General features: G+C 35.9%; 1 protein-coding gene across 6 annotated transcripts in view; it reads left to right on the forward strand.

Moving 5' to 3' along the window:
• Positions 1 to 13,601, forward strand: part of RALYL (RALY RNA binding protein like) — a 367,622-nt gene that overhangs the window by 319,684 nt on the left and 34,337 nt on the right. For all 6 annotated transcript variants that reach the window (XM_063170968.1, XM_063170956.1, XM_063170951.1 and 3 more), the window contains one exon: positions 10,219 to 10,266. In XM_063170968.1, coding sequence (XP_063027038.1) covers positions 10,219 to 10,266 — 48 coding nt within the window. The remainder of the gene's footprint in view (positions 1 to 10,218; positions 10,267 to 13,601) is intronic.

Consider the following 13,601-nt stretch of genomic DNA (forward strand, 5'->3'; position numbering starts at 1 on the left):
AATAGCTTTTTGTGTGATACCAAGGAACAACTACTCACATCTTGTTTTACTGGGTCATTCAGCTGTGCACTTGTGTATTGTGGTATAACCTTAATTGAAATAAAATTATGATATGTCCTGGTATCAGGCAAGCTTTCAACTAGTAAAATAAATTGGATCATAGATCATTTTCTACTAGTTTATCTTGTTCTGAGATTTGACCTTGTTTACAAATGACTTTCCAATACCTTGGAATAGTGATTTACAGACCATAATTTGAAAAGAAGCATGACTGTATCAGGGGTATTTATGATCATATTCCATAGTCTCTGTTTGGCCCAAACTGGTGTTGATTTCAAAGGTCTTGATTTTGGCTGGTTCGGTTTCAGTCTCTTTGGGGGAAATTTTTTCTTAGTTTTAATTATGAACTATAGCTCAAAAGCACTATGTAGCTATCCCTTGAGTTCACAGATTTTTTTTTATCTCAGGTTCAGGCCAGACCATTATAATTCTCACTATTCCTTAAGCCAAAGTTCAACTTCTTCTACATCAGCCACAAATGCTCTATGTGTATGCACAAATTTAACAGGTCATAACAACTTCAATGCTGATGTAGCATTAAAAAAAAAAAAAGAATTAGGTAATATTCTGCCTTATCAATAGTAGGATAAGAGTTTTATTGCTAAGAGTTTAATTACTGTTGTTCAAATTTAATTTTTAAAGTTTTCAACCTTAGTTCTGAAATCAAAACTGGACCAGTTTTGCTCAATAAAATTAAATCCTTCATGACACGTTAGAGCACAATTAAAAGTTGGAGAATAAGTCTTCAAATGAAGTAGAAATATCAGAGTGAATCTCTCAGGCACAACCAGCCACTGACAGTTAACATAGTTATGGTAGTGATTGTTGTTAATGCTAAAGCATTTGTTTTGAAAGGTATAAACTGATTTCCAGCAAATATAGAGGGTTGCTTTTTCTTTTCAGTTGTCTCTAATCTTGTATTCAAAAAAAAAAAAAAAAGAAAAATATAAAACCACCAAAAAATCCAAAAAACCCCAAACATTCCGATCTTGCCACACTTGAGTCCTGTAGCCTTTATTCTAAAGAAGGATGGAAAGTTGAATCAGCTGCCATCCTGTAACCAGCTACTTTTATCAAAGATTTTGATAACCACAAGATAGATATCAGAAAGCAGCTGTAAGTCCCAACAATTATAAATTTTTGTAGGTAGACAGAAAGGTTTGGGTTAGAAAGGACCTTAAATATAATCTATTTATAACTAGTGCCACCCACGAGACCAGGTTGCCCAAAGCCTAATCCTATCTGGTCTTGAACACTTGCAGAGGTGAAGCATCCACAACTCCTCTGGGCAACCAATTCCATTGTCTCAACATCCTCACAGCAAATTTCTTCCTAATATCTAATTTCAATCTGCCCTCTTTCACTTTAAAGCCATTCTCTCTTGTCCTATCATATAGTGACATGCCTTTGTCAAAAGACCCTCTCTTATCCTTCTTGTAGGCACCTTTAGGTACTAGAAGACTGCTATGAGGTTTCCCCAGAGTCTTTTCTTCTCCGGGTGTAGCAGCCCCCAACTCTCATCCTGTCTTCACGAGAAAGGTGTTCCAGCCCTGTGATCATCTTCATGGCTCTCCTCTGGACTTACTCCAACAGGTCCACATCATTCTTATGGTGGGAACAACAGAGCTGCATGCAGTGCTCCACATGGAGTCTCATGAGACCAGAGGGGGAGAATCACCTCCCTCACTTGGTGGTCGTGTTCCTTGTGATGAAGCTCAGAATACGGTTGGCATTGTGGGCTCTGAGTACACGCTGCTGACTCATATAGAGTTCCTTTTCAACCAACATTCTTGATACCTTTTGCCAGAAGCAGTTATTTGCCAGAAAGTACCTACTGGATATGGCCTCATTTTTTTGGCATCTAAATAAGGGACACAAAGTAAAGAGAGTTTTCCAGGAAAACTATGAACAACAAATAGTCAAAATGAAAAATTACCAACTTTCAGACTGCATTTTTCACATGAACTGTTTGTTCTGAGCTATTTGAAAGTAGGTAACTGTCATTGCAGGCCCCCCAGCTGGGTAATAATTAGCATTGACTCCATGATTCCAGAAGGCTGATCAGTCACTTTATTATACTATACTTATTAAGAAACTCATCACCCTTACAGACAGTCCAATACAGACAGATCCAATTGGTCAATCAATCCAAACACCATCACAAGTGGCTAATCAAAAAATCACCTTTCGGTAAACAAATCTCCATAACACATTCCATGTGTGCACAACAGGTGCAGCAAGTGGAGATAAGAATTGTTTCTCATTATTTTCTGTCATCTTCTTACAGCCTTCCCCAGGAAAATGCCTGGAAAGGTTGTGCGCTGCTCTCTGTAACCAGATAGCTGCTGCCACAGCTAACACCTTCACAGAAATTAGGATCAATAAACAAAAGAGGAAAATTGAAGCGTTTCTCAAATAATCTAATTCATTCTGCAGATCTAAAATTTCTTGGTGTACAAATGGATATGGAACTGGAAGCTACATCTTCTGAGACAGGGAAGTTATTAAAACAAAACTGGAGCTCATTATTGTGGCTTATAAAGAAGTTTTGTTCCAAAGTGTTCCCATTTCTTTAGCAGAGATGGAGGACTCTGAGAGGTATTGAATAAGTCTTTGTCTTCTTGAAAAATGAATCTTTTCTCTTGTATACACATACACAAATTAATCATGGTTATACTTTAAATCTGGAATCAAGTATGATTTAGTTTCATGCTGACCTTATGTAGTTGTCAGTAGCTAGGGGTATTTTTGGTTCTGGATGACTCTTTATAGGCTATAAAACTAAAACTTGCTGTGTAGACCATGCACAGAAAAGTAAAATTCCACCCATGTAATTGTATAAGGATGAGTAGTGGTAATGTGGTTTTGCTGGGAGGAGGCAAAAATCATGCAAGGGCAGTTCAGCAAGAAGGTAAGAGGGTAGGAAGGAGGATTCAGAGAGCAGTGTTCATTCCTTCACAGAATCTTGCATTTGGGGAAGAGATGCTGGAAGCAATTCTCAGAACTAAATTGTTTTGGTAGCTTTATTCAATTGACTGTATAAAGTGAAATTTAGTCTAAGGTGTGCTTGTATTTTTAAAGTCTAATGTGCATTTCCCACAGTGGTAAGCCACTTGAAAACAAACCTTTAAATGTTTGCTAGACATGGTGCATAAAAGTGCAAGTGGAGCCCTCATCTCCGCTTGTCCCACAGTCAGGGACTGTGACCACATAATCCAGAGAAAAATGTTACAGAAAATGGCAATAAAGGAAGCATAAAGTTCCACGAGCCTAATTTAGGATGATGCAAATCATAGGATCACAGAATGGTTTGTCTTGGTAGGGACCTTAAAGATTATCTAGCTCCAGTCTCCCCTGCCACAGACAGGGGCACCTTCCACTAGACCAGGTTGCTCCAGAATTAGTATTATGTTCTCAATGGACAATAACAACCAGCCAATGAAATTTACCCATCTGCTGCAAGCAAGTTGTCAAAATTTCAAACTGTGCAACTGCTCCTGGTAGCTTGAAACAGCAAAATGAAGGAGTCTTCAGGAGAAGTACTGTAGAATTCAGCAAGTGCAAGCGAGAAGATGAAGGGAAATCACATAAAATACATACTGAATTCCCCAAATTTACTGTGAGTTGGCTCTTTTCTTTTTTTCTTCTTAAGATACAGCAGCGAGAGTGGAACATCAGTTAACAATCAATTCTGCTACCAAAATATTTGACAGTGTCTACAACATGTGATTTAAAAAATGTGACTTTTGTATTTTAAAAGAGCTTAGACATGGGAAAATCAGGTGAAACCTGAAGCCAAAAATGTAACCTGATTAAACTCTACATTCAATATGCTCATCAAAAATCATCAATGAAGGAAAGAGAAAAATATTAATGCCCCATTTTCTTAGTTGCCCTTAGAATTTGGAGGTAACCACAAAGAAAAATGCCAGGCAGAATAAAGCAGGAGAGTATCCAGATTGCAGTCTTCCATGCTATGAAAGGTACGAGCACAAGTGAACAAACTATTGATACCAGGATTGTTTTCACAGGGGAGCTTGCAAAGTGCTAGCTGCGCTTGGAAGAAATGACAAGCCAGCCATCGATCTAACAGAGCAGGCCTGATTTTATGAGGCCTTTATTTTACAATTTTTCTACCTGAGTGCAACAGTAGTCAACCTAGCCCTGGTCTAGAGGATACACAGCTGGTTGTGTGATGCACAACTGTCCTTTCCACTCATCTCTGACCAGACTGGAATTGAATCCAGTTCTGTGCTTGGTCGTAGAATAATCTCCTTATCAGGTGACTTGCCATGGAAATTATTACTCAGTGGGTCAGGAGTAAAAGAATGCTTTTGCAGATTGACAGAATCTGGTATCCTCATTTATATTGTAACTGCACTTGCAAAGCATCGTCTAGGAAAAACAGTCACTATGGCTTGACATCACAAGTAGTGCTCACGACCCTGAAAGTTCTGTTTCCTTCACGTGTCCATTTTTCTGCTTTAAATCTTGAGTTGTTCAATCCAAAATAACAAAATTACCTATTAATTTAATCAGTAAACTTAGTTTAAATGAGAACACAAATTTAACTTAAGCCTTTTGACATTTTGAAAAATGGAAAGCACATGATGCAATTTTCAAGATTTTCTTTTCTTTTACATGAACTCTGACATTGTTGCATTCCAATTGATTAATTTTTTCTGCACTGTGCTTTTGTGTTTCATTCAGCGCTTCTAAGACAGCTTCTCTGAAAAGTACATAAAGTTTCAGATTTCTGGTTTTGTAATCTTAAAGAGTTAGTCTTTCAACAGTGTTACCACTATGATTTTAATTTAAACTGCTGTTCAGTGAAAGCATGTGGAAACACTGAACCCATCACTTAATCCTACACCTGTCACCAAGAGTCTGCTATAGTTGTCAAACCAAGTCAAGTGACACTCCTTCAATGTACACAATATTATTAGCAAATTGGATAATCAATCACATGTGTATGGTTTGACAGTAGTACTTTGAACGCACTGAATTTAAAACAGATTTTTGAGAGGCTGGACCCATCTCTCTTGTACTAAGGAAGAAAAAATATCTTAGGGACATTGCGAACTCCCCACTCATACTATGCAAATAAAGGACACCTTGGAAAATGGTTGGGCCACTAGAAATCTTCTTCTTTGCCTTACTATGAAATGTTCCCACAGGAAACATAAATAATTGGACAATAGTTTAGATGACAGAAAAATAGCTTTGCAACAGGAGAAAGTTGCGGAGATATTAAGTAGATTTATACAAGTATCTTTACATTGGAAAACAACTGTTTTGTTTCTAAAGAGCATCAGGATAACATTGTTAAGCATAGGCTGTGCCTGCAGACGGAGTAAGTAGTTTTGGTTTGGAGGAATTCTAATACTTAGCTGTACAGAAAATTGTTGGGGGTTAGTTTTGCCTCTATCACTATTCTGTCTTTCTTTCATAAACAGCTCTGAAACCAGCTGATCCCCAGAGTCTGAATATTGATTTCAATGTCTTTGTCCTTGTCTGCTTCACAAGCTTTGCCTAATCCTCTACAGAAAAATGCCTTAGTGTTTTAATTACCTGAATGTGTATATGCAACTTTGAATATTTGCCCAAGCTTTGTCTAAAATTCAGGTTGCACAATAAGTTCAACAGTTTTCCCAAAACACATTTCACTGGGATAAGAGTTATTGGAAGAGAGGATGAGAGTAGAGAAGGAACATATCTAGAGACAGAAAAAATACAGCCTAATCATATTGCAAATAAATTCTGCCTAGTGCCTGCAGAAAGATATTTTAATGGAAAATGGTGTACTATATGTCAGCATTTTTATGTATACATGTGCTCCTTAGACAAAATGCACCTCTTCAGATTAGAACTGGAAAAAAATTTTCAGTTTTGAAGAAAAAAAAAAATCTACTTAAAGTATTAGATTCCATGCTGCACTTTTTGAAACTTAACTCCTTATGTTTTCCCCACTCAGGAAAAAGTAAATCTTGCTCTTACTAATTGAATAAATGTGCAGAATTAGGGGAAAAAATTTAAAAAACCCTTTTATTAACTTATGGTACAAAATTACTATGCAATTTAATCATTAATTGAAATATACAAACAGTACATTATGTTCAATCGTTTGGTATTTTGGGACAAGTGATTGGTGATTTTTGATGTTAAGCTGTTCTTTTTAGCTATACCTATTTGCTCTCATAACTTCATTATGGAAATGAATGTAAAATGCTTCTCTGTGACTATTTTTCCTCTTTTTTTCTAGTTGAAAGAATCACTGAGATAATTTGACTTCTGACAGTAAATCTGTCAGCAAAAAAAAAGGTTCTGGAGAATGTCCTCTTTCTCTGCAGAATATACAGCCTGAACTGCAAAACATCAGTGTCCCTCCACTTCTATCAGCATTCTCATCCTTACCTAAAATAGAATTTTCTTTCAAGTAAAGGTGGGATTCAACCCACCAATTTGATTTATGTCTGAGCATGTAGGTAACCATCCACTGAAAAGTGCCCTGAAATCTCCACCATTTTTTTTCAATAGCTTATGGAAGCAACTTACATCTGGTTGATTTTCTAATGGGGAAATTTTCTATCTCTAAATGCTTCTCTAAATCATCTAGTTACCCTCACAAACTTCTTTTTTAACATCATATCAGTATAGACTGATTCTTTTTTGCTCTCAACAACAAAAATTTCTAACACACTTTTTCCATGACATGAGAAATTATTTCACAAATGACTGGAATATCAGTTTCAAACATTAGGTTGATATGTGCTTCCCAAAAAGAGTTTGATGGAACAAATGTTAGTTTTATATTTAATATTTTTATTCAGGCCTCATAACAGAGAAGAAACTGACAGCATAAATGGCAATCACATTGTCAATTAAATTAAGATACATTATGCCTATTTTGTGAACATTTATTCTTTAAATGTGTCTTTGTACCTGTGGAAAGAAAAAGTGATATTAGCTAAGGCTGATAATGGAAGACAAAAGTCTTGTTGACCAGAAAATAAAAGGTATTTCTGCTCTGTTCTGCATTAACTCTCCTAAAGTTAGAACAACCCCACAGAAGTCAGCTATACCACTGATGTTTGGAGATACCTAAGTTAAAACAGGATGTGATCATTAGTTTATAAACATCTTATGAGGGCATAGCATAGAGAATGGAAAAAGATTGTACTTTTGTAGTCATATGATTTCAACATCAGGTATATAAAGACATGATAACATCCATATGTTTATTTCAAAGAAGCAGAAGCACAATACTCTATTTGCCCTCCTGGCACATGTGCAACTGCTGATATGCACAGGAACTTTGAATACACACAACACCATAGCCCTGAAAATATGGTGATGGGAGAGACATTTATTCTTCAGGCATGCACAGTTTTAAAGATATGCAGAGTGCTAAGTGAAACCAAAAAAGACAGCTTGTACAAGATTGTCTTGGTGATACTACGATAGGAAAAGCAACCAAGACTTTTGCTTAGTAGAAGCACATTTTATTGATTTTTCTTTGCCTCATTGTGAGACACATGTAAAGCAGAGTCTTTTACTGTCTGCTGCATTAATATCAGCATCAGGCAGGCAGCTCTATCGTTAATATTGTCAAGATGGTACATGTTTGTGGGTAAGTAATCTGCCTGTTTACAGTGCCATTAGGAAAATGCTGACTCCAACAGTTCACAGGCTTGTTTAAACCTTTCTCTACTTCTGACCTGCTGAGTATCTGGTATTCAACACTGTATGAGTGATTACCTGTGGCCTCCATTACACAGGCTGTTGTGTTGCTAAGGAATAACTCTCAAGAGGTTAAGAGCCTTGTAGTCACCTTTATCTCAATGCCAGTGACTATCTGTGCTAATTTTCTGCTTGGTGTTGTACTGCAGCACTGACCAAGTCTTATGTCTGTACCTTGACATGCAGAAGTAGAAACAATTATAGCTGTAGGTAGAGAGATATACTGGTTGCTTTCACATTATAATCTCTTCAGTTCAACATATTATCACAGATGAAACGTCATCACTCAACATAAAATTTTCATACCCATTGAGGGGCCAGTAGTCCTTATTCTATTCTGTAGGCCAGAGCTGAGTTACTACAGAAAAATATAGTCATCCTTCAGCCTTACACTAACTGGCACCAGCGAATTATTCTCCACCAGCTTCATGGTCTTCAACATTGAAAAAGTGAATTTGTCTATTCTTTATGCAAATTAAATAAATGTCAACTCCAGGCAAAAGGTTTCATGTGACAGGGCTTTTAAATTTAATATTTTTTCCTCAAATTGTCTGTTATCTTCTACTTAAAAACACACGTTGAATATTAACTATGGGCTAACTGAAGCTATTAATCATTCAGCTAAATGAAACCACTAGGAAGCTGTGAATAACTTTAAATAAAATAATAGCTTTGATACTTGCTACTTCTTAGTTACTTGCAGACTGAAGTGAAAGACAAAATAAGAGCTATCATATCGTTCAGAAAAAAATTGCTAGTTTTACATTAAGATGCACTGATGCATCTTAAGACAGACACATGATCACTATACACGGTCTACTATTATTTACATCCTCTGCCACACACAGCTTACCTGCTGCTGGGTTCTAGTCTCTCAGGCTTGTTCAATTCAGTGTTTCACATTATATATATCTTAGAATTTATTTTCTCAAATTAAAGAAAGGACCACAGTTGCCTGCAGCTCTTATGATCTTCTACTGCAATATTGTGCAGGCAGACAGTACAGTTTATTCTATTTTTTGCAATTGGGCATTTGCATGTGAAAGAGGTATGGCAGAGATAGAAATTGTGCCGTGACCTGCTCTGGTAGAATTTTTTACATATTCTTCAAAGTATTCACTAAAAACCCCATTTTGCTCAATGTTCAAGAGCAAGAAATTATCCACAAGTCCATTCCCTGCAAAGAAAAGCTTCTTTAATATGTAGTTGATCTTTAAGGTCCTTTCCAACCTAAATCACACTGTCATTTGTCATTCTATTGCGCCCCTTTCAGGGGAAGTTTTCTTATGTGTTTTGTCCTTATTACCTCTGTCTTTTCTAGCTTTTTCCTTTCTCACTTAAAGCTTCTCCTTCTTTTATGATACTTTCTTCATGTTTCTTACCTTTACTATTCATAATTGTCCTTGTCAAAACAGTAAAAGAGCATGTTACTAGGCAGAGTATAAATAAATCCTTGTGACTTTTCCATGCTGAGCCTTTACTGGCTCATTGGTTTGTTGGTTTGGGTTTGGGGTATTTTTTGGGGTTTTTTTCTTTTTTTGGGTTTTTTGGGGTTTTTTTTGTTGGGTTGTTGTTGTTGTTGTTGTTTTGGTTTGGTTTTTTTTTTGTTTTCTTTTTGGGTGTATGAGATAGATAAGATTTCTTTGTTATTTCTTCACCACAAAAGTAGAAAGTTGCTAATGGAATGGAAAACCAGGAATCTGGGATTTACTTTGCTATTAACAGCTCAAAAGTAGTTTTCTCATGAACCTGAGTAATTTCTCATTGTTCATTTCCCTTGGTGGTGCCTGTCTTTTCTCAGATTGGTATGCTTATTCCTTCCTGAACCTGACAGAAAATGCATCCCTGTAACACTTATTTAGCATTTTTTTTTTTAATAATTTTTTTTTACTTCTCTTTTTGATGAAAACAGTTTGGTGGACTCAAGAATTAGCAAGAAGTCCAATCCTTTCCATGTTTCTCTAAATCAAAGTAACTCTCTTAGCTCCCCTTATCACTCATTTCCCACTCTTTCATGCATTTAACTGTCTTCCTACTCCACTGATCATGCTATGTTAGACCAGAAAAGAAGAGGGCATCAGTTTTGGCATGCTAACATCATTTGATCACTCTCACAGAGAATTACACTGTAATGATCCACTAATTACAGAGCTGTCTCACTGCGTTAAATCCTATCTGTGTGTGCTGTCAACTGTTTACACAGTTCTCTGTGCCCCAGACTTCACATTTCCAAATATACAGTGATAGCTGACAGCAGCATTGACAAACATAATGTACATTGTACCCAGTACAGAAGAAGTGGAAGGACTTTGAAGAAGGGATATATATTTGAGAGTAAGCCAATGTTACCAAAGAAGTTTTAACCAGCGTGTATTTTCCTATAAAACAGTTCTTTCTTGTTTTTCTGTTTTTCCACAGTGGTTATGTCTTTGATTATGACTACTACAGAGATGATTTCTACAATCGGTATGTGTGCCTGCATTTTTGTACATCCTACATAATTACTCATGTTGTTGATGATATAATCCCATTGTTTGGTTAAACAGGCTAATTCTGATTTTATTGATTATTCATTGCATTATTTCTATTGTGCATAAGAAGACAATTTTTATATCTTGCAGAGAACACCACCACCACCAAATGTATGCTTACTATGCAGGTCCTTAGGTTTTATCCTTCTCTAAGAGCTATTGGGGTATTTGCTGTGCTGAACAGTTTAATGGTAGTTTAGTAGAGTTCTCCCAGGCTTACTTTCACTAGGATGTATGGTGGCTGTGAAATTCTTCAGTATGACATTCCTGGCTTTGTCCAGAAGAACATCGCAAGCTGAACAGTGTGTTCCTGTAGGACAAAAAGAATTTGGATGCCTGAGCAACTGGAGATTTTGCCTTGAGTAGTTACACACAGCCTAGCTCAGCACTGTGAAAATGTATTTATTCAGATGGAGCAGAATCCCCACAACACAGGAGTAGCAAGAATGATCACAGATAGCCAACTTGTTAGCCAGCAGTGCTGTGTTTTTGCATTACAGCAGCTTGGTTTGTCACAGGACAAGTGAGCCAGAGAGGAACAAAGCTTTGCTCCACCAACCTGTTCTGATCTGATATTTCTCCTATGTAAAGCAATGGGCAGTAGCAGGGGAACAGTTACCCCCAGAAGTTAGGTATATGTGCTATATACCTTTCTGCTTAGGAACACAGTAGGAAAAATGTAGAAACAATATTTTCATGTTTGTTTTCTCCTGATGTGGGTTCAATTTGAGCCACTAGTTTTAGTTTGGCATATAAATTACCATGCCCCTTTGGACAAAGTTAGAATTATTGAGATATAGCATAGCATATGAACATATGAAGTAAAAGACATCAAAGCAGTTTAATCCTGCTCTGTCCAGCCTTTGCAGTAGGAATAGCACATGTCCTGTAAAAAGTTAGCTTCCATAGGCTTTTGTTTATTTTTCCAAGGTTCTTTATTTTTTCCAAGCTCTGAATTTCATTGTGGAACTGTATGTTTTTAAAGAGAATAGTGTTTCTCATCTATGCCACACGAATGTTAAAGGTATATGCCTAGTTTTTTCCTCAATTCTGTATTTTATGTGTAGCATAAATGATAAACTATAATGGTTAAATTTCATTAAAAATAAATTAAAAAAGCTTATTGGACGTTAAGGGTTGTTTCTTGGTGTCTCTCCTGATAATTGCATTTTTATGGAAAACTATTGACGGTGAAACGTATCCATAGATCTATTCAATAGTATAATTTTTTTTATTTAGAAGTCTTTCAGAATTAAGACAGCAGAACTTCTATGGTATAAAACCTGCATATGAGGTTGGCCTCATTAGGCTGGACATGCTGATATTCTGAAAACAAAAACTGTATGAGGTGAACAATCTCTTTTAGATACCAGATGATGGAAGGGAAAGATGAAAATCTCAATATAGTAGTCATGAAAAAGAAAATCCCATGGAGAATTTCGTGTACAAACTGCTTATAGGAAATAAAAATTAAGAAATATAGTCATGATTCTTTGAATTTTTGAACTTCTGAATTTTCTGAATTTCTATCGCAAACCATAGATCTTGTTTCCTAATATTTCAACTAATTTATGTTATTAGCTTTCCAGACTCCTTGAAGGGAGAAAGTCTTTCTTACCTTGACTAAAGCAGTGATGGGATCAAAAAAGGGTGTCAGAAATGGATAGTTCTTTAAAATAAAATCTATATGAAGGCAGATTGGCAAGATCAGAACTGTACATTTAGAAGGATGACTGAAAGAAAAGGCATAGTTGTATGCACACTAGTGATTATTGGGGCAAAGAATTGCTTTGGGACTGAGAATTTCTCTTTATCATTTCTTGTATTGCAAGCACAAGAAAAACAGACATGGTGGTTCAAATCCATAAATGGAAGCATTGTTTTTTAAAAGAAAGCATGTTATTGGAATATACAGAACCTGACAAAACAAAATACCAAGACCAAAAGTTTTGCATGATTTCATAAACAAAAGTAGGAAGAGTTTGATAACAGTCATTTAGATAAATGTTCTTTTATATATTTCGAGAAAAGGAAGCATAGTTTCACCTTTCACTATATTATCTAAACACAAACTATTGAAAGCTAAAAAACTATCACCTTTGGACAATAATCATATAATGAAATTTTTCATGACAGCTTATAGCACTTCAGAAGCATTTTTTCCCAGTAATTTCAAAAAGGAGTTTATGACCAACCTGCAGATCATTTAATATGATAAATTATGACTGGCAATAAGCACTAATATTTGTGTTAAAAGTAGAAAAAGGTGCTTTAGTGTCCATCTTCACACAGAATTCTTTAGTTATGCTAACAATGGCTAAAAGCTGCTCATTTGTGGGAATATGTGAGGCCATGGATTTCAGTCATTGAGTGTAACAGGATCTCTGTGTCACATTTTGTAGGCAGTTGTGAAAAAGGAGGGAAATGGTTACACTGTCTGTAGGATTACAGTACAAACAGAAGTGTGGTCTGATTTAAGTACTGTGTATGTACTTACCAGAAAATGGGTTAGAAGATTTAAATTTAACTCTGTTCTATTCATCATACTGTTAGATGCTGTGGTGAGTGAATTACTGTTTCTTGTGTGTCTGTTTTCAAATGTGTATCTATCTGCCCAGCCAGGTGACAGTACTCACAACTTTGAAAATTAAAAATGTGGTTATAAATTTCCATACTTACTAGCTGCAAATAAATTTGAGAATATTTTATGACGCTGTTGCTTCAGACTGTGAACTGGAAATCTTTGTCTTTTGGACCTTCTTCTCTTGACCTATCATATGCAGAACCCATATATTTTATGTTCTAAGAATATCTGTAGTTTTGATTACCTTTTTACTGCCTTTATTTCCCTCTACACTGGTTAGTTACCTGCTATTAATAACTGTACACCGCAACAGATTAGGCTATTCGGTTTGGGAACAAAAGTTCATTTTTGTTATAGAGTATCTTTGGTAAAAAGTCTGAATATCTACCTGCTACAGTGGTTTTGGTTTGAACAATTTTTTTTTTATTATTATTTATTAAGCATGCTTGGGTATTTTAGCATTTCCACACCAATTCATTCTGCAATAAAGACAACATATGCAAAGATTCTTGTTATTTCAGAAACTGCAAGATATTTCTTTAGGGTGATGGTTGTCTTCAGGAAAGTTCTCTTTTGTTCTTTACTTTTACATCTTTAAGAATAGCAGATAGAAAACTAGAATTTAAGCCATGCATGTAATGAAGGAGCTGAAATGTCACAACAAAATATATTGCTGTTGGCTGTGA

The sequence above is a fragment of the Melospiza melodia genome, chromosome 1 (assembly GCF_035770615.1).
Source record: "Melospiza melodia melodia isolate bMelMel2 chromosome 1, bMelMel2.pri, whole genome shotgun sequence".
Lineage (NCBI taxonomy): Eukaryota > Metazoa > Chordata > Aves > Passeriformes > Passerellidae > Melospiza > Melospiza melodia.